At 51.8% G+C, this 18,992-nt stretch overlaps 1 protein-coding gene across 4 annotated transcripts in view; it reads right to left on the bottom strand.

The window, feature by feature from the left end:
• Positions 1–7,514: 7,514 nt before the first annotated feature.
• Positions 7,515–18,992, bottom strand: part of ALKBH3 (alkB homolog 3, alpha-ketoglutarate dependent dioxygenase) — a 43,068-nt gene continuing 31,590 nt past the window's right edge. For 3 of the 4 annotated variants that reach the window (XM_054724642.1, XM_008146785.3, XM_054724643.1), the window contains exons 9-10: positions 16,752–16,850; positions 15,058–15,795 (exon numbers count right to left, since the gene is read on the bottom strand). In XM_054724642.1, coding sequence (XP_054580617.1) covers positions 15,703–15,795; positions 16,752–16,850 — 192 coding nt within the window. In that variant the 3' untranslated portion in view covers positions 15,058–15,702. Of the gene's footprint in view, positions 7,740–15,057; positions 15,796–16,751; positions 16,851–18,992 lie in introns of those variants that run through there. The other variant, XM_054724644.1, reaches the window with a different exon arrangement.

The raw sequence follows: 18,992 nt of genomic DNA on the forward strand, positions 1-18,992 counted from the left end.
TCCCTCTTCTCACCAGGCCCGTGTCTTTGGGACGACCAAGGAGGGACACAGAAATGTCATCTGTTGAGCACCTATGTGCCTGGCACTGTGCCAATGATGCTTGGCGTGTGCCTCACCTAATCATCCTCATGGCATCCTCTGAGGGGTAGCATCAGCTGTTTTAGAAATGAGGACTCGGGGTGCTTTGTAGCCCACCAGGGTCCCCCTCAGTGCCGGTGCTGACACTCACAGCCCCTCAGTGCCGGTGCTGACACTCACAGCTGTCTGCCTGACCCTGACACCCATGCTCTGTGCCCGCACCACCCGTCTCACCATCCCTCTGAAGTGATGGGAACAGCGGGACTAGATAGAGGTCAGACCCCCAGGTTCCATCACCCGCATACGCTGTGGCCTCGACCCAGATGCTTCCCATCTCTGAGCCTCAGTTTCCTCACCTGTGAAGTAAGGAGACCAGGCTCTGATTTACTGGGAGCCCCTCCAGCTCTGACATTCTAGAATCCTCAGAAGGATGCAGGGATGAGGGGACCCATTCACAGGAAGTAGATGCTTCCTCTTGGGCCAGAGAGTGGCAAGCAGCCCGGCCGAGGCTGCGGGGGAGCCTCGCCTCCATGGAGGGGCTGCTGGGGGAGCAGATGGGGCAGGAAGATGGCAGCTGGCCAGGGAGGCCTGTGCCTCCACCTCCTCCACCATCCCCACCCACACTTTGGCTTTTGGGCAGAGCCAGGGTTTAAAAAAAGCAACTCCAGTTCTTCTGCTATCAGCAGGGCTTTGTTTCCAAGGGAGCCTGCGGTGCACAGCCTGGCGGGCGGGAGCAGGGATGCCCAGTCCGTCCGGGATGCAGACGGGCAGCCACAGAGCCAGGTGGAAGAGCCCGCCGGGCAGTGCTCCCTTGCTTTTCGGGAGGGGGGGAGGGATGGGGAGGGGAACAAGCGGGTTAGGCCCCTTCCTGTGGCTGCTCTGCACCCCCCGCACTGACCAACTGCCAGCTAGACACCTTGGTCAGCTTCCGTCCCCTCACACTCTCCCAGAAGCCTCTCCAGAGGGCTGCCAGGCCTCCGAGTGCTGAGTGAGGTGGTGGTGACTCTAGACCTTGCTGTTCCGGTCAGTTTGCACACGTGTGCATTCAGGTGTGGGGGGTGGGATGAGAATGTGAGTGTGGCATCAGGGGCGGGGAACAGTGGTTGGCCAACAAGGTCCATGGCAGGCAAGCAACAAGGCCTCTCCGGTGCCTGCCTCTGGCTCCACCCTCACCCCCGCGGGAGCCCAGCCCACCCCTCGGCGGGCTTTCCGCACACAGCCAGTGATTTCAGCGTCCCACCAACTGCTTCTGTCTCACTCAGAATTACCACTTCGTCTGGTGTGATTGTGAGCAAAAGTGTTTTGATAATTTTGCTGGAGGGTTGCCATGACAATCTCCAGCGAGCTCCAAGAGGGGGTGTCAGCGTGTGCACGGGAGGTAGACAGAGGAAGAGAGTCCGAGAGACTCAGGCAGGGAGAGAGAGAGGAAGGGAGAGGATCGGGGAGAACCCCAGTGACATCTCCAAGTCAGACCTTCAGCCTTCATGGCCCCCATCCCGGGGGCAGGGGCGGGGGGCCATTCATGCCGCAATGAGCTCATGGTCTAATCTGGGCCTCACTGTAGGCCCTGTAATGGGACACCAGCTGCTGAGGGCAAGCTGCCATAGCTGCCATGGCTGGGCTGGCCCCGCAGGGGAGGCTCCCTGGCACCCCCCCCCCCCACTCCCAGGATGAGCCCCAGGAACACCAGAATGGAGTGGGGGCAGGGAGGTTCCTGGGGACTCAGAGGAAGCCAGAGCCCAGGGGAACCTCCTAAGAATCACCCCATCCTGTGGGCCTGGCTGTGCTGCTGGGAATAAAGGGAGCACATTTCCCAGCCCCGGCCTGCTTCCTGGCACAGCTTCAGCAGCCTGGGTCTGGGCTCAGTCCTTCCTGCACGCTTTCCTGCAAACCGAAGGGTCTCTCTCCTGGGACGACCGGTCTGAGAATCACTAAGGATAAGGCTAGAACCCTGCACAGTCTATGGCCCTAGAGCTTTGCAAAATAGTTTCCCCTCTGTGACTTCAGCAAAGCAGGACTATCTGCTGTCTTTTGAGATGAGGACAGAAAGGCCCAGAGAGGGGAGGGAACTAGATCAAGGTCACACAGCAAGGCAAGGGCAGAGTAAAGATGAAACCCAGTCCCCGACTCTCCCCCAGCCTTACCGCCCTCGGGGAGGACAGGTTCTGTGGAATGGCCCATCTGGCACTACCCCCTCATACGGACAGGGAAACTGAGGCCCAGGGACGTATCCCAGCTAGTACACATAAAGCCCGAACTCGCAGCCTCAGGTCCTAAGCCGTTTCACTGCTTCTACTGAACCACAGCCCCATGCGTTCCATAAACAAGCCCAGGGACTTATCTTGTTCATGCCCCAGTGTGCAGTGTCCTCCTCTGCCTGGGAAGAATCTTCTGGTTATTGGCAGAACAGAGCAGAGGGCAGTGGGGCTGGCCGGGAACACGGAGGCCAGGTCAGAGGCTCGCCGAGTTCCAGCTGCGGAAGGCGGCCTGCCAGCGGCCTCCCCGCCTGCGCTCCTGGAGCTGTGAGGCCCTGGGCCAGTCACGCTGGCTGGCGGAGCGGTTTCCAGGCTGCTGAGAGCTGTGCATAGGAGCCCTCAGGGAAACTGCTTTCCAAGTGCCGGGAAGCCGCTGCCAGGAGCAGCAGCCCCTGGTGAGAGAGGGGCCCGCAGCCTGTCTCCAGCTCGGCTTGGATCTACCTTTCAATTATTTACCATCATGGGGGGCGGGGGAGGAAGAACCACAAAGAAAGTGCTGTGGGCTCTGAAGACAGCCGCAAAGATGACTTCCCTGCAGTCTTGGTAATGAGTAACAGCATGAGCATGAGCAAGCAGCACCCCAAGACTGCCTGCTTGAGTCCCCTGGTTCCGGTGTTTGCTAGAAAGTTCTCACTAGCCTGTGACTGTGGAAGCCTTGTGCCTGCCCCATCCTCCTCCCAGGGTGGTGGTTATGAGGATCAAACCAGATGATCTACAAGAACACTGTGAGGTAAAGCCCTGTAGGAGGGTGAATTTTAAATGGATTCCAAGGAATCAGGGTTAAAAGATGCCATTCTGTGGAACATGTTCTGAGCCCCGCCTCAAGACAGGACACACTGTCAGCCTTGTAAATAGCTCCTGGCTCATTTGGTGGTGGTGGTGGGGGGGGTGGGTCCAGAGAGTCTGCTCTCCCCAAGACCTGCCTGTCTTCCTTCTTGGACACTGTCTCAGGCTGCCCAGCAGACGGGAGGTGCCTGCTGTGCCCCAGGCTCTGCACGTGTTGGACATGTTGGGCATGTTGGGATGGGGGGGTTACTCTCAGGCCCCCAACTTCAGGCAGCCTCTCTCTCATGTTGCTGTGCCTGTCACTGGCCAGGGAGGCATCTCCTCCATCTTTCTCAAGGCGGCAATAGCTGCCATTTCTCACAGGGACAACAGGATGGGACTTAAGGAGAATGAGTTTATCCTGAGCATTGATGTCACGCCCGTCACCAGCACACAGCACTGTGAACCTACCATCGCACCCGTGAGTTTATCCTCTGAGACAGGTGTTATTATCCTCAAGCTTTAGCTGAGGCAACAGGCTCAGAGATGTCAGGGAACTTCCCCAAGGCCACCCAGCCAGGCAGAGATGCAGCTGGGAGTTGATCCCAAGCCCACCAGTTGCCACAGCTCTTCTCACCCATCAGCTGCTCCCACAGTGGGGATCCTGGAGCTGCCCAGGCAGGTTCAGTGGGAGGATGGACAGGGCGCAGGGTCTGGAATTCTAACTGAGAGCCAGGTCCCACTTCCCAACAACTTTTCCAGGGAGCAGACTGCTGTCCTCCGGCCCACGCAGTAGTCAGCGTGCGGTGGGGAGTGTGGATGACATCCAAACCCACTCCTTTCCCAGGGTGGTGGCAGGAGGAGGTGTGGGGGCTGCTCCCCACTCCCATGCCCCAGCACTTGAGACCCAGACAGGGGCAGAGCCAGGGCCTCACACCTTGAACTGAACTGGGGCTGGAGAGCATTAGAGCACATACGTCAGCAACTCAGCAACGGGCCTCGGGACCACGCCTCCAGTCAAGTCTCAGCATCTGAGATTGGAAACCACTGTCCGCAGATACAAAGAACTAAAGCACAAAGGCTCCGCTGGCCCATGGGGTCCCGAGGACTGCTGGCTGCCGGAGCAGAAAGGAACGCCAGGTGAGCTGGGCCAGTGTTTTCAGATCAAGGAGTGGGACTCAGTCGGTTAGCACAGAGATGTTCAACCCATGTGCCCCAAGAATATTTAAAACATGTAATACCTGACTACTTAGTCAAGGGCACTGACCGCTTTTCCCTTAGACTGTCAAATAAAAAGAATGACAGCAGCCAACACAATAGCCTTCTGGTGTGAATGAATCAAAATTATACCCCTTTTTTGGTCAGATTGGCAAAATATGTATTTTTTGTGTGCTGCAGAATATAGGTAATTAGTTTATGTGTGCCATGAAATGAAAAAGGTTAAAGATTGCTGGGTTATGAGGCCATGACTGGCATTTTAAAATGATGTGCAATAAAACAGAATAGAGTAAATATTGTTTCACAAAGCTTTAGTTTTAGTTTAATGTGTGTCTGTAAAAAATTTTTTTTAAATCTTGGGCTGTGGTCAATAAAAGCTACAAAAACCATTAAATTGGCTCGACCCTGTATTGTGCAGATGGAAAAACTGGGGCCAAGGTCAGGAAAAGGCTGTGCTCGGGGGCCACAGGCAGTGGATGTGGACCAGGCATCCCCTGATGCTGGGACACTGCTGGCCCCTCGCCCCAGGCTGCCTTCCAGGGGCCCCATGTCTCACTGTCTTTAACCTTAGGCACCATCAGCCTTGCATCTTATCTGCTGTTCCCAGGCCAGAGTGGGAAGGACCCAGTGCTTCATGGGGCGGGTGATGGGGGTGCCGTGACAGAGCAGACCCAGGCCTCCTTTTCCCCTCCCATCCCCTCTGTGGGAACAGTCCATCATCAGGTCCCTCCACATCCCTCCCACCTGCCTCCACAGTGGCCACTGTGCAGCCACCTCTGGGTCTCTCTTGGCCATACTGGGCCCTCTTTCCCCCAAAGCCTGTCCTAGACCTGTCCACGCATAAGTCACCCCATCTCCATTGCGAGATTTGGCCAAAGCCCCTGTGAGCCCTGCCCTGCCCCCAGGTCGGGGGACTTCCTTCACATCTACACACTATTTGATAAGAACCGCTACCAATACTAAGATGATAGGCGCGGTCACACTCAATTCTTAAACTCTCTTTTAAAGAGAAACTCAGGCTAAGAAATTGGCCAAAGGTAAGTGGAGGAGCCGGATCTAGAACCAGGTCTATATGGCACCAAAATTGACAGTTCGGCGATTGACACCTGCCTGCCATTCCTGGCAGCCTCTCCTCCAAAGCACTGGTCCAGGGGAGGATGCCATGTGGGGAGGGGACAAGCATCTCCTACTCTAAGCTGCAATTAGGAAGAGACCGCTCCAACCCCAGGAGGGACAAATATAGGAAAAACAACACCTACCCTTCTCCCAACCCTCCCTACTCTCTCTCCCAGGAGAGGAGGGCTGACTTCTCCGTCCGATAAGGGAGCTTGGGAGAAGGAACTGGGTTGTGGGACAGGGGATCCCTCTCCTGCCCAGTCAGATCTGCCTCCACGCAGAGAGTGCACGTAGCTCAGCACCTAAGTCCCCCACCTGGGAAGGGCCAGTGTCCACCTGTTGGAAGAAGCAGGCCTGGAGGCCTGCCTCCTCCACTCCCCACTCGCACGCAGGCTCGGTGGGGTGGCAGGGACCTCCGGGCCGCTGGCAGGGCAGGGCCTGCTATGCTACTTCCTTGAACGGTGCCCCACAGCCTCAACGAGGTGCAGGAATGTCAGGGAGTCTGACTGTGGTCATGGATGTGAGCCAAGGTCTCCCGTCCAGCTTTGTCAGTAATAACACTGGTATTTTTGACCTCATAGCTGAATCCTGCATTTGTTTTTCTTTTGCTGCAGCACTTGTGGGAAGAAGGGGTGTTACTAGCACCAGAAAACCCAGTATCTTTCCTCTTCACCTCTCCCAGGCCTCAGGTATCTCTGCTTAGGCTCCTATCGTGGTCTCCCACACGTCTTCTCACCTCCAGCCCCATCCCCTCACTCCCACCTAATAAATACATTTTCCTAAAAGCTGCCCTCTCAGCTATCAGTGGCTTCCCACCACCAGAGCCCTCTGCATGAGATGCCTCCCAGACCTGATTGGCTCCTGACTTCCTCTTTCACTATCTCTCCCCCAGCTCAGTACCTTCTACACACGCCCTGGAAACAAGCCACCCAGGGCCCTCAATGCTCAGGAGCCTTCAGATGTCACTTTGCAAGGTCTCCTCCCCAGTCCCCAGTCCTCAAGTGCCTCCTCCACCATGCAGCCTTCCCTGACCACCACCCTAAGTTACATCTCCTATTCCTCCAACTCCTGTAGCATTCATTGTTGGGACCCCTCATTTCACATTCCCTTTATTTAGGTACATGAAATGTGTGTCTTGTTTTCTCTACAAACAACACAAAGTATAACAACAATGCAGCACAGGCTAAGATGTGCTTGCTCTGTGCAGGGCATTGGACGGCTCCCCCTTTAAGGGGAGAAGCTTCATAGGATACAGAGCACAGGGCCTGGTCCCACTATTGGTGCTCCCGGCACACCATGAGCTTTGCAGATATGCCCGAACACTTTTGGTAGAAGAATCAGTTGGCACAAACTTTCTGGAAAGCCATTTACATTACGTATTCAAGGCCTTAAATAACACACACAGCCTCTGGAGTCTGGGCCAGCACCCCACTTTTAGAAACGTGCTTGAGAAACAACTGTAGAGTGCACGAAGGCCCCGGTGCAGGCGGCCGCAGGAGTGGGGGGCTGTGCTCCCTCCCTCAACTGTAAAATGGGATAAAAATAGAACCCAGTCCATGGCCGTTGTGAGGATTAATAAACTGAATTCATATATGTAAAGCATTTAACACTGTGCCTGGCACTGTATTCAGATTCTATAAAAATGTTACCTCTTCTTCTTACTATTTAAATTGAGATCTGAATGAGGCCAAATCCTGGACTCTTGGCTATAACACCACCCTGCCTCCCACATCCACTCCCATGATTTCCGAAATCAACAGAACAGTTAGTTACTGATAACAAAATAACACCAACATCAACACTGGTCCAGAGATCCAACACAAGCGGGCGGGTTACATAACCGCAGACAATTCCATGCAGCCTCTCAGAAACCTGTTATGGCACAATAATCGATGCCACGCACCAAGGTACAAAGGAAGCGGAGAAAGGCTACAAGAGGGTGAGTGCAGTATGAAGTTACTTTTTCCCCCCGTTATACAAATGTTTAGAAAAAAAAGACACTGCAAAAGGTAAAGACTTGTCATCCTGGGGCTGTAAGTTGCAGATGACTTTCCGTTTCCTTTTTATCTTTCTGACTTCTTGCGTAGGACACATAACTCCTTTTGTAGCTAGGAATCAAAACTAATTTTGAGAAAGAAAATAGAAGCCGCTGGTTCACTGCTGTCTATGAAAGCAGGGGTCGTGTCTTCCTTTCAAATATCCCCACTGCATCTAGCACGCCATCTCTGGACACAAAAGCCCTGGGCTTGGACAGAATCTTGCTTAATCTTCCAGGCCACGGCGTTCTGTACAGAACTTAGAAATGGCCTGCAAGGACAAGAAAACAATGTGACTGCCGGGGATGCGTCTCAGCTTGGTTGATGACCCACTGCTGGGAGACGTCAGGAACTGACCTGAGGGGGAGGGGATGGCATCGGGCCAGGGCGGGTGCATTAGGAGACCAGTTATCTGGGGAGCATGTGGTGGGGCTGCCAAGAGAGCGCTGAGCCTCGATGCGAGGCCACTTTGGCATCTGGGAGCTCTCTTCGGCTTGTTTTAAAGGCTTCCCAGGAGACGCCTAAGTGCAGCTGAATCTTAATATGATCAGCCTCACTCGTGAACAATTTTCATTTTGCCCAAAGCCTCCGGGCCTACCCCTGCTAAATGCAATTGAGGTACGGGCACCGGGGGAGCCTACCAAGGGAAAGGGCAGGGTCACAGGGCCATCGGTCAGCCACAGAGGGATCACCCACCCAGCAAGACATTAGGGCTGGGGGTGGCAGGGCATGTGGAATGTTCTACTTACAACAATTACATGACTAAGCACATTACCATCAGGCACGTTACATTCATGCTCTTGACCCTCACAAGACCCCGGAGAGGTGGCTGCTTCTGTGACCATTTCACAGCTCAGGAAACTGAGGCTTGGGGGCTGCCTGACTGGTCCCTGGTGTCTCAGTGAGGAAGGGCAGAGTGGGACTTAGCCAGGTCTGCCTGACTCCCGCTGAGGCTGTTCCCCCACGGCCCCAGCAGTGATTCTGATAGACATGGAGGTTGGGGCAGGGGTGGGGTGCGTAGCTGCTCCCTAATTTCACCCCTGCAGGCACCACTGTGACTGGAAGAGGCCCCTCCCTGGCCCTGGGCCGGGCTTGCCTGAAGCTGGCACAGAACTCGGCTTGCACTATTTTCGGCAGGAGGATGCTGCCTCCAGCTGCAGCACGGACCTTTGCCATATATCGAGCTGCCCGCTGGTGTGGCAGGAAGACCGTCAATACCGCTCCCTGGAGGGCTGCCCCCGTGGGCGCTGTGACCTTCTAGGGCTGTCTGTGCCCGTGTTCCCTCTGGTCACCGGGTTCTGCTTTAGCTGGGGGTCTCAGAGGCCACAGAACCTCAGGGGGGCGGGAAGAACACTGGCCTAGGCAGCTGAGGATGGTCTCCTTGGCGGTTCTGCCTCATGCCCTGGGTGGCCCTCAGAGGAGCCCTTAACTGCTCCAGGCCTCAGTTTTCTCATCTGTCCAATGGGGAAGGTAGCCTCTAACCTACACCCTGACAGGACTTTGGAGAGACAAAGGGCAAGGTGTGCCCAAGAACTCACTAGCTCTCCTCTCTGCCCACCCCTCCCAACACAGGGAAGACTGGGAGCCAAGGGCCCTGGGAAGGAAGCCACGCGTTCAGACTCCCCCCTGGACTTTCACCTCCAGGCCAGCGGCCTTCCTTTCCTTCACTCTGGGTGAAGAGGCCAAAGGTAATGTCGGGTGCGGGGGAGGATGAAGGGAAGAACTGGGTGGCTAATCACTTGATACATTTTCAGAGGAAACACTGCAAAGTTTCCTCTAATCCGTGGGGCTCCCCTCCTCTTGAACTCTCCTGCCTGAGTGGTCCCTGCAGCCTGAGTACCCCTGGGCCAGAGGTTGGGAAGCCAAGCCCTTCATCCATTCATCCCACCAAGATTCTTTAGGTAGAAGGATCTGCCCTCAACCAGAGTCACTGTTGGAGGGTGTGGATTCCCTTCCTTATGGGTCTCACCCATGCCCATGCTCCAGGACCTGCCCATGCTCCAGGACCTGCCCATGCTCCAGGACCTGCCCATGCTCCAGGACCTGCCCATGCTCCAGGACCGATAAGGGGGGCAGGGAGGAGAGGCCTGGGGAGCACCTTCCTGGGGCAGCCTCTTGGAAGGACCAGCAGCCCTCGGTCTCCACCACTAACTGCAGCAGGAAAGGTTTTGGTCGGATCCAGTGGTGAGGCATCTGGGTCCTCACAGGCTCTGCATGGCAGGTGACTGTCACCAACCCCTCTCCACACCCTTCCTGATCACAGGGTCCTTCCTCCAGACTCCTCCCCGTGGGGAGAAGCTCCCAGATAAGGACCACTCTCTACCTTAGCCTCCCATGAAGGAGCCAAGAAAACACTCCCTCCAGCCCCAGGCGACTCCGGCTGCTGTTGCCCCACTGCCTGGGGCTGGGGCTGGAGGAGGCCCAGAGAGCACAGAATGCCTGCTGACAAGCAATCACGCAGGGCTCTCCCAGCCCACCCCGGGCACCAGATCTCAGGATCTGACCAGTCCTCTAGGAACCTCAGTATCAGCATCCATTATAAACAAACAAACAAACAAAACCCAATCACCTCCTAGGGTTGCTCTTAGGAATAAATCAGACAATAGACGTAATCGGCCCAACAGAGTAAACTCCTCTGAGCTCCCTCCTGGCTTTCCTTTCAGAAAGGCAGAATCTGTGCCCCGAGGTAACAGCTCGTGGGGTTGGAGGCCAGGATTCTGCCTGAGCACGGTCCACAGGATGGAGGTCGCAGGAGAGGGAGGAGAGGGACTTTCCCCAGAGCCTAGGGAGTGTGACATCACCATTGCACTGAGGAGAGTGAGAGCACAGAAATAATTGTAGTGACAGTGCATCACACAGACCTCGGCCAGCTTCAAGTTCGCTCATTTGAGAAAATAATCTTTTAGGTCATGCTGGCTACGTAGTTTTCCTACCCTGCTCTTGGGCCCTATGTCCAGCCCAGCCAGGGCTGTGTGTGTGGCTGGGGAAGCTTCCGTAACTCAGCACTCGCAGGCAGGCGCATTAAAAGGCCCAGTTGGAAAGGCACCATAAGTCAAGGTGCCACTCTAATACACAAACATCAAAGCCATTCCCCCGCCCCCCTCCCCGACCCCAGGAACAGAAATCATCACATCTAAGAATGGGTTCCAGCAGCACAAACCTGACAAGGGCTTCCTGTGGGGGTTCCTTCCAGAGAAACCAGGAGGGAGAAGGGGACAGTTGTAGACTAGGTCCCTGCGAGGGGGCATGTAGGTGGAACCATGTATAAGTGAAGATTTAAACAAACAGAATGCATCGCTATGAAACCATCTGGCTTTTTCTAAGGCTTTGTTAAGAAAAATAATCAAGAACTCAGATTCAGCCTTAGCTGGTGTGGCTCCACCGATAGAGCATCGGCCTGCAGACCGAAGGGTCCCAGGTTCGATCCTGGTCAAGGGCACGTACTGAGGTTGCAGGCTCCTCCCCAGCTCGGGCCCTGGTCAAGGCGTGTGCAAGAGACAACCTACCAATGTGTTTCTCTCACATGGATATTTCTCTTTGTCTTCCCCTCTCTCTTCCTCTCTCAAAATCAATGAAAAAATATCCTCAGGTGAGGATTAAAAAAAAAAAAAAAGAATTCAGATTCAACACTACAAGTGTTTATTTCCAGAAAAGGCAAAGTGAGTCTCAGATATTTTGCAGCCAAATAGAAGCCGCCAGAACTCGAGGAGACATTCCCCACAGGGCAGGGACCCATCATGTCAGGCTTTCTCTCAAGCCCTCCAACTGGGGCATTCTGCTCATCACGCGCCCACTCAGCTCTTCTGGGGTTGCCGTGACACAAGTCAAGAGAAGGTGCCAGTTGCTGACCAGGTCCAGACAGACCTGCCACACACCAGGGCAGGGTCGCATCAGCCTGGAGGCAGTAGGAGGGAGTACCACGAGGACATGGCAGGCTTATGAGCTGTGTCCCACACTTATTAGGAATCTCCGAGGCCGCCTGAGCCAGTGGGCCCTATTTCCATACTGCGGATATAATCTGGTGCCAGGCACACGTTGTTCCGACCTGCGCTTCGAGGCAAGCATTTCTCTGGGCTGTCTGCTGACTGGCACTGTGAAGTGTTGTGAAGAAGCCTGATGCTGAGTCTGGGCATCATTCACAGTCTCCAAACGTACTCACAGGTAAGAATGAAGGAAGGACCACGCATCTACCTCTGAAAGTTTCTTAGACATGGTCAGGAAACACTGCCAGGAAGGTTGGATGAGAACTTGTCTAACTTGCCAGAAACTGGATTCTTTCCCCCAAAATGAGCTTCCCCTGTAAAATGGCCAATGACTAGTCCATTTGGCACATGGTCTCTGATGAGGAGATGCCAGGTTGAATGGGAGGAGTTATAGATGCTGCCCTGATGCACAGGAAAGCCAGGACACAAACAAGGTGGCCTGGTCGTCAGCTCTTCTAGCAGCTACGGGGCTGCTGGGCCACCAGCCTTGCCAGCAGGTATGGGGTGGCGGGGTTACCAGTTCTGCATGAGCAAGCCCTGAGCTCAGGGCCCGGGGATGCTGAGCAGACCACTCTTCCTAAATTCAGGAAGGCAGAGGCAAAAGCACAGTTTAGGGACTGGCCTGTGCTTTGAATTCTGGTTCTGCCATTTCTAAGTCCTGTTAAATTTCTTAAGCTCTTGGAGACTCAGCTGCTTGGTCTCTGTCATGGAAACAGCATTTCTTGCAGGGCTATGAAGAAGACTAGGGACTCTGTATAAAACACTCCTAGGACAGTGTGTGGCAGGATATTAAAGCTCAAATAAAGGGCAGCTAAAAAACGAAACCTGTATTTTCCATCATGCTACAGCCATCATATTTGCTTCCTCTGCTTTACCAGGAATGTTAATAAAACAGCTTCATTCCTAATCCCAGGGAAGATCTACCACCAGCAAAGCCCAGCAGCGGGCAGTGCAGTCACTGAGCAGGGCTGCCCCCGCCAGGGTCTGGGATTCCTGTCTCGTCCTAAACCCTGTCCTATGACTCAATGGCGAGTCCCTCCTGCACATTTCAGGAGGGACACTATTTTCGTGGTGGAAATATGGCAGTTCTGGCACTGGGCAGCAGGAAACAAAACCTCAGGCAGCTCTCAGCTGAAGAAAGCCAGCACTTGCCTCCCTGGCAGACGGGGCTGCGATGAGTGAAGAGGTCGGATCTGCAGCTGACGCAGGGGAGGTCAGGCCCTACATTAGGAGGGATGCTGTAAGACCTGGGACCGTCTGCCAGTCCCTTCATGTCTGGGAATGGAAGAGGAATTTCCCCGTGTCAGGTGTCAAACTCATAACTGAAGCTGGCTCCACCACCCTGGCCAGCTTTTGTTTGTTTTAATAGGAGAAAAGCTGAGGATTCAAAAGAGGCTTTGCTTTTATGGTGATTTGTACCTCCCTCACAGGAAGGCTTCGTATGACGGTCAGATTTTATGAAGCATTTAGAATTTCTCAGAGAAAGGAGCTGTACTCAGGTAACACCATTAACAGAAAAGGTGGAGGGACTCCAATGCAAGAAGCCGAGAGCTTGCGGGACAGCCTGTCAGAGCAGAGCCTGGCCAGGCGTGGCGCTACACTGGAGCTCGGGGAAGAGCCAGCCCAGCCTCCAGCACTTTGCCCCGATCATGGGACCATCAGCCTTACAGCACCCGATGGAAACAAGATTAAAAGCAAGGAGGCTCTGTAAATTTTCCCCACAGGCAGCTAGGGAAACTCTAATGCTCCTGCCCTTTTTTCATCCATTTGCTTTCTCTCAGCTTTTTCTTATCTTGGTTTGGAATTAATCCGGCACACCGCCTAACTCAAGAGGTCAAGACCACATGGTTTTATGGTGCAATAGGGGCAGCCACGTTGTTGTGTTTTGGGAACCTTGGTGACATCATGGACTAGGCCCTGAGTCTCGGGAACTTGGGTCTAAGGGAACATTGAGTCAGAAAACAGCCTTAGTCACAGGGCCACTGGAATCTCAATGGAGAGAACCATTAGGTAACCAAGTCTGTTCTCTGCAGGGCTGCTCCAGCTTCTGTCTGGTTTGGGTTTAAATGACTCAAGTCATTCTCCAGGGGAAACTAATTTATGTGGAACAGCTGCCACTAGCAGAACATTTGCTGCTCTTGAGCCCAAATTTCTCATGACATCAGGCAAGTATTCCTCCCTCTGAGGGGACAGTTTTCTCTTGTATTACAAGTAGTCCGGGAATAGAATAGAGAACCTAGAAATCAACCCAAACCACTATGCTCAATTAATATTTGACAAAGGAAGCATGAACATACAATGGAGTCAAGACAGCCTCTTCAATACATGGTGTTGGGAAAATTGGACAGATACATGCAAAAAAAAAAAGAAAGAAACTAGACCACCAACTTACACCATAACCAAAAATAAACTCAAAATGGATAAAGGACTTAAACATAAGACTGGAAACCATAAAAATACTAGAGGAATCCACAGGCAGCAAAGTCTCAGACATACGCCGAAGCAATTTCTTCACTCATACTGCTCCTAGGGCAATGGAAACTAAAGAGAAAATAAACAAATGGAACTACATCAAAATAAAAAGCTTTTGCACAGAAAAAGAAACCATCAACAAAACAACAAGAAAGCCCACTGCATGGGAGAACATATTTGCCAATGTTATCACCGATAAGGGTTTAATCTCCACCATTTATAGGGAACTCATACAACTTAAAAGGAAGATAACCTAATCAAAAAATGGGCAATGGGCCTAAATGAGGACATACAGAAGGCCAAGAGACATATGAAAACATGCTCAAAGTCACTAATCATCTGAGATGCAAATCAAAACAACAATGCAGTACCATCTCACCCCTGTCAGAATGGCTATCATCAACAAATCAACAAACGACAAGTGCTGGCGAGGATGCAGAGAAAAAGGAACCTTCGTGCACTGCTGGTGGGAATGCAGACTGATGCAGCCACTGTGGAGAACAGTATGGAGTCTCCTCAAAAAACTAAAAATGGAACTCCCATTTGATCCAATGATCCCACTTCTAGGAATACATCCCAAGAAACTAGAAACATCAATCAGAAAGGATATATGCACCCCTATGTTCATAGCAGCACAATTTACAATAGCTAAGATTTGGAAACAGCCTAAGTGCCTATCAGCAGATGAGTGGATTAAAAAACTGTGGTACATCTACACCAGGCATCCTCAAACTACGGCCCGCGGGCCACATGCGGGTGTTTTTGCCATTTTGTTTTTTTACTTAAAAATAAGATATGTGCAGTGTGCATAGGAATTAGTTCATAGTTTTTTTTAAACTATAGTCCGGCCCTCCAACAGTCTGAGGGACAATGAACTGGTCCCCTGTTTAAAAAGTTTGAGGAACCCTGCCTTAGAATGGAAGGTGGGGGGGCGGGCGGTAAGGGGGAGAGATCAACCAAATGACTTGTATGCATGCATATATGCCTAACCAATGGACACAGACAACAGGGGGGTGAGGGCATGAGCGGGGGGGGGTGGGGGGTGAAGGGGGTGGGGGAGTGAGTGGAGGGGTAATGGGGGGATAAGGACACATATGTAATAACTTAAATAAAGAAATTAAAAAAAAAACACAAGTAGTCTGGGTGGTGGCTTGAAGATGGAGGCCTAGCGAACACTGCCTTCACCTTTATTCCCGGCTGTAATCTGTCTGGGGTGTCCCGGGAGAACTGGCAGTTAAATACACGGCTCCCAGAACACGTGGCTTTCCATTACAATAGCACACGAGCCACACCGCTAAGGAGTCAAGGCCGACTTCAGCTAGGCTCTGTGAACCACGTCTGTTTGGGTTTCTGCAGCTGTCTGCCTACGGAAGGCTCCAGAGTCCCTGACGCACATTTGTTATCTCCACTAAATTTAGTCACGAGGAACAAACACGTGTGCATTTACACCAGCGCAAAGGCCATTCAGATCTCTTCAAATGGAGCAGGAGAAAAACTGTTTATGGCCAGAATCATCCGTGAGCACAGCCGTAGGGGTTTTTAATTTGCCTAAACAAAATATGTGCTTTCAAGATGTGCTTAGGGATTACTGTTCCCACAGTAAACATATTATGGATGTGAACTGCTGGCTGGTAGTTAACAGGGCTCTGAGCTGGGAAGTCAGTCTACCCTTGTCTTCCGAACAGCCATCCAGGGAGATCAGCTGGACCAGCCTCTCGAAGTTTCTTCACGGTGGAAGGGTTGCTCAGTCTCGGCACGGCTTCTCTCAAAGATTTCACATCACTGTTGCGCCCCTCTCGGGTCTGGATAGACTGTCCGAAAGGTCAGGTTTATTCTCTGCGCTCTAGAGTGGTACTCTTTGGGCACCCGATGCTAAATGGAAATAGAAATAACTTTGACATACACACACACACATTTTTATTTCAAAGCCATCTGAAACTTATTTATGAGCACATACGCACATTTCGATTTTATGCGACCTTAAATGAGCAGCGTTAGATGTTTAGTCTTGTGGAGAAAGGTCTCCGTCTCTGAAACAAACCCCACCCCCACTACGAGATGCCAGCACCCTCACAGTGCAATGGTTCTGTCTTTTCTAATACTTGCTCTTCCTCTCAGCCTCCTCCCATGTTTCTGAATCTCATAAGAAAACAAATAAATGGTTGAGACCAAAGAAAGATGTGGGATTCTGCTCTTATGCTAAGTGTTCTCACATTAATTTGCACAACATAAAAATGACCTGACTGCTGGTGTGCTTAGTGGTTGAGCGTTGTCTATGCACCAGGTCTCTCTCCAGTTCAATTTCGGGTCAGGGTACATGCCCGAGTTGCAAGCTCGATCCCCAGTAAGGTGCGTGCAGGAGGCAGCAGACGGATGTTTATCTCTCATCAATGTGTCTCTCTCCCTCCCTCTCCCTTACTTTCCTTAAAATCAAGAAAGACAGTTTTTTGTTTTTTTTTAAATGACCTCCCCTTAAGATGGCTTGGCTTGAGCTGTGGACCTACACAGCTCAATATGGCAGTCACTAGATATCTCAAGCTACTTCAATTTATTTAAATTAAAGCTCAGTTCTTCCGCATACTAGCTATATTTCAGGAGACTCATAGTCACATGTGTCCAGGGGCCAGAACACTGGGCTGCACAGATATGGGACATTCCCCTTCTGCAGAAGGTTCTATGAGGTCCAGTTTGACTATCAATAGCATCAAAACTCCTGGGCAATTATAAAAGCAACTTGCTCTGCACCATGTTTACAGAAATGGATTATTGTAAGCCAGGCAGGACGCTGCCTCCACAGGAGCGAATCCACGTTACTTGCACGTTCTCACCTGCCAGTCAGCTTGCGTAGCTCCTTCCATGATTAGCAAGGTCCCGTGATCCAAGGGTATCTTCACTCTTTCCACATATGTGTAGTCTCCATTCTCTTCCTAGAAAACAGCATTCACCGCACTGAAGTTTGTGCTTGTGTGATCAAGATGCAACAGAACACAACTCTGGTCAAAGAAACGGGCGCCTCCCCAGTCAGACTGCAGGGGTCAGTGAACGGCTGTCACTTGGCAGCAGCGTGGCCTTAGGCATTTCCCCTCTCTGTACTGTGGGATGATGACAGCACCTGCCATATTAGTCACAGGGCCGTCGGGAGCCTCCATGGATGCGGTGTGTGGCAATCACCTGGAGACCAGCACAAAGCGAGTCATTGTAAATGCTAGCTATTGTTATTATTATCAGCATCCAAAAAGAGGAAGAGCCCATTCTGGCCCATGAAGGAATTAAAATTCATCTATCCAAGAACTCTTTACGTCTGCTTTATGCTGTGCGCTGTGTTCAACGTAGCGTGGGAGAATGGGTTTCTAAACAAGACATGGTATGATGAGTTCTGATCATCGTCCACAATTTATGCTAATTCACTAATCAGTACCTATGTTAAAACTAGTCCTTCGGTGTTTTGGCGATATATTCTTGTTTCTTTCCAGAACAGTCAACAGTGAGATTTTCTCAGAGAAGTGAGCTCTGGCTCGGCCAGAAAGCATAGCAAACTGAGCCTTGCTGTTTAAGCCTTGGGAAGTGGACCACAATTCCTGAACACCTGGGACACAGATGCCTGGTATTTTACATCGCCCTGTCTTCCAGAAAGCTCAGGCATGGCCGGTATCGTAATGAAGCTCCACGGCACAGCCTGCGAAGCAGCCGACAGGTGGTGTTGCTCCTCCCGCACAGCTGATGGGGTGCATTACACAACTTCCCTGCTCAGCAGAGTTGAGACTGGGACAGACCCCCGCTTCCTGATTTCTTCATCTCTCTTCTGAGCAGATCCACCCATTCCTCTGCTTCACTGGTGCACGGGACTACCTCTGGGTTAGTGCAGGATTGATTTCGCTGCAATACCGTGTTTATGCTTATTATTGCAGGGGTGCTTCTGAGAACATAACAGTTTACAATGACTTCCCCCAGGAAAATCAAAATCAAAACAATAATGAACTAGAATAAACAGTCTAAGTTCCAGGCCCCAACCCTTGGCGGAGACTGTGCAAGCAAACTCATAATTTTTACAGGCAGAATATAAGAAACAATGTTTGAAACAACTTTCTTTCAGTGACTGATTTTAATGGCGTCTGCCACCTCTTTTCTATGCACCAAAGCATTTACCTCTAACCCCCTCGGCCAACCAGAGAGCAGTAGGAAGGTGACCTTGTCCTTCTTAGAAAAGCTTTATCTCAGAAAAGCAAAAGGTTGCTCTCTGAAATAAGTGTTCCAGACCAAAGACATGATGTTTTACTGGAGAGAAAATATCAGGAGGGAGTGCGCTGTCCATGAGATTAGAAGGCCCCAGGCCCTGTGACTTAGGCTGGAGAGTCAGTGACCAGACCAAGGTTCGCACGGCGAGAGGCAGACCTGCTGCCCTCTTCATAATCTGGGAGGCCACGGGTCTTAATCTACCAAGCACAGACACGAGGACAGGAGAGGGAAATGAAGCAGAGAGGAAAGACGCTCAACCACAACATGAAGACAATCCTGAGATGAAGATCTTGTAGGACATTTAAAACAAAATAGGGAGGAGGGTGCCAGGCCAGTGGAAGAGAAGAGGTGAGCACTGTAATTCTACCTGGAAACATGAAGCAGGAATAGGCCTAGCAAGGGAAAGAGAATTCCAACTGTAAGAGGGAAATACCAGCACTAATGGAAAGTGATGTTCAATTGATCTACATTTCCCTTAATGCCCCTAAGATCTGAACTTTCCAAATGAGAGAAAGCCTCAGGTTGGTTTGAATAAATTTCATCCAGTATAACCATTAGTTGGGCCAAAGAGTGGAAGGGGGTGAGCCTGCACTTGGGAGGGAGCTACTCTAATCAGTCCCCAAAGGAAACAGCAACACACTGTGCACCTACCGTGAAAGGTGACACCAATACCTCGGGGTTTGTTATTTGTTCCTTCCAATACCCCTAGCTTAGAAAATGTGTTCCCAATTTGCAGGAGATAGAAAAGGGGGCAAAGAATTCTACCAGGGCAACACAGAGCTCACAAATGCTTCCTTCTCCTACGATCAGAGGCAACAGACCGCTGTGTCACC

This window comes from Eptesicus fuscus, chromosome 13, assembly GCF_027574615.1.
Source record: "Eptesicus fuscus isolate TK198812 chromosome 13, DD_ASM_mEF_20220401, whole genome shotgun sequence".
Classification (NCBI taxonomy): Eukaryota; Metazoa; Chordata; class Mammalia; order Chiroptera; family Vespertilionidae; genus Eptesicus; species Eptesicus fuscus.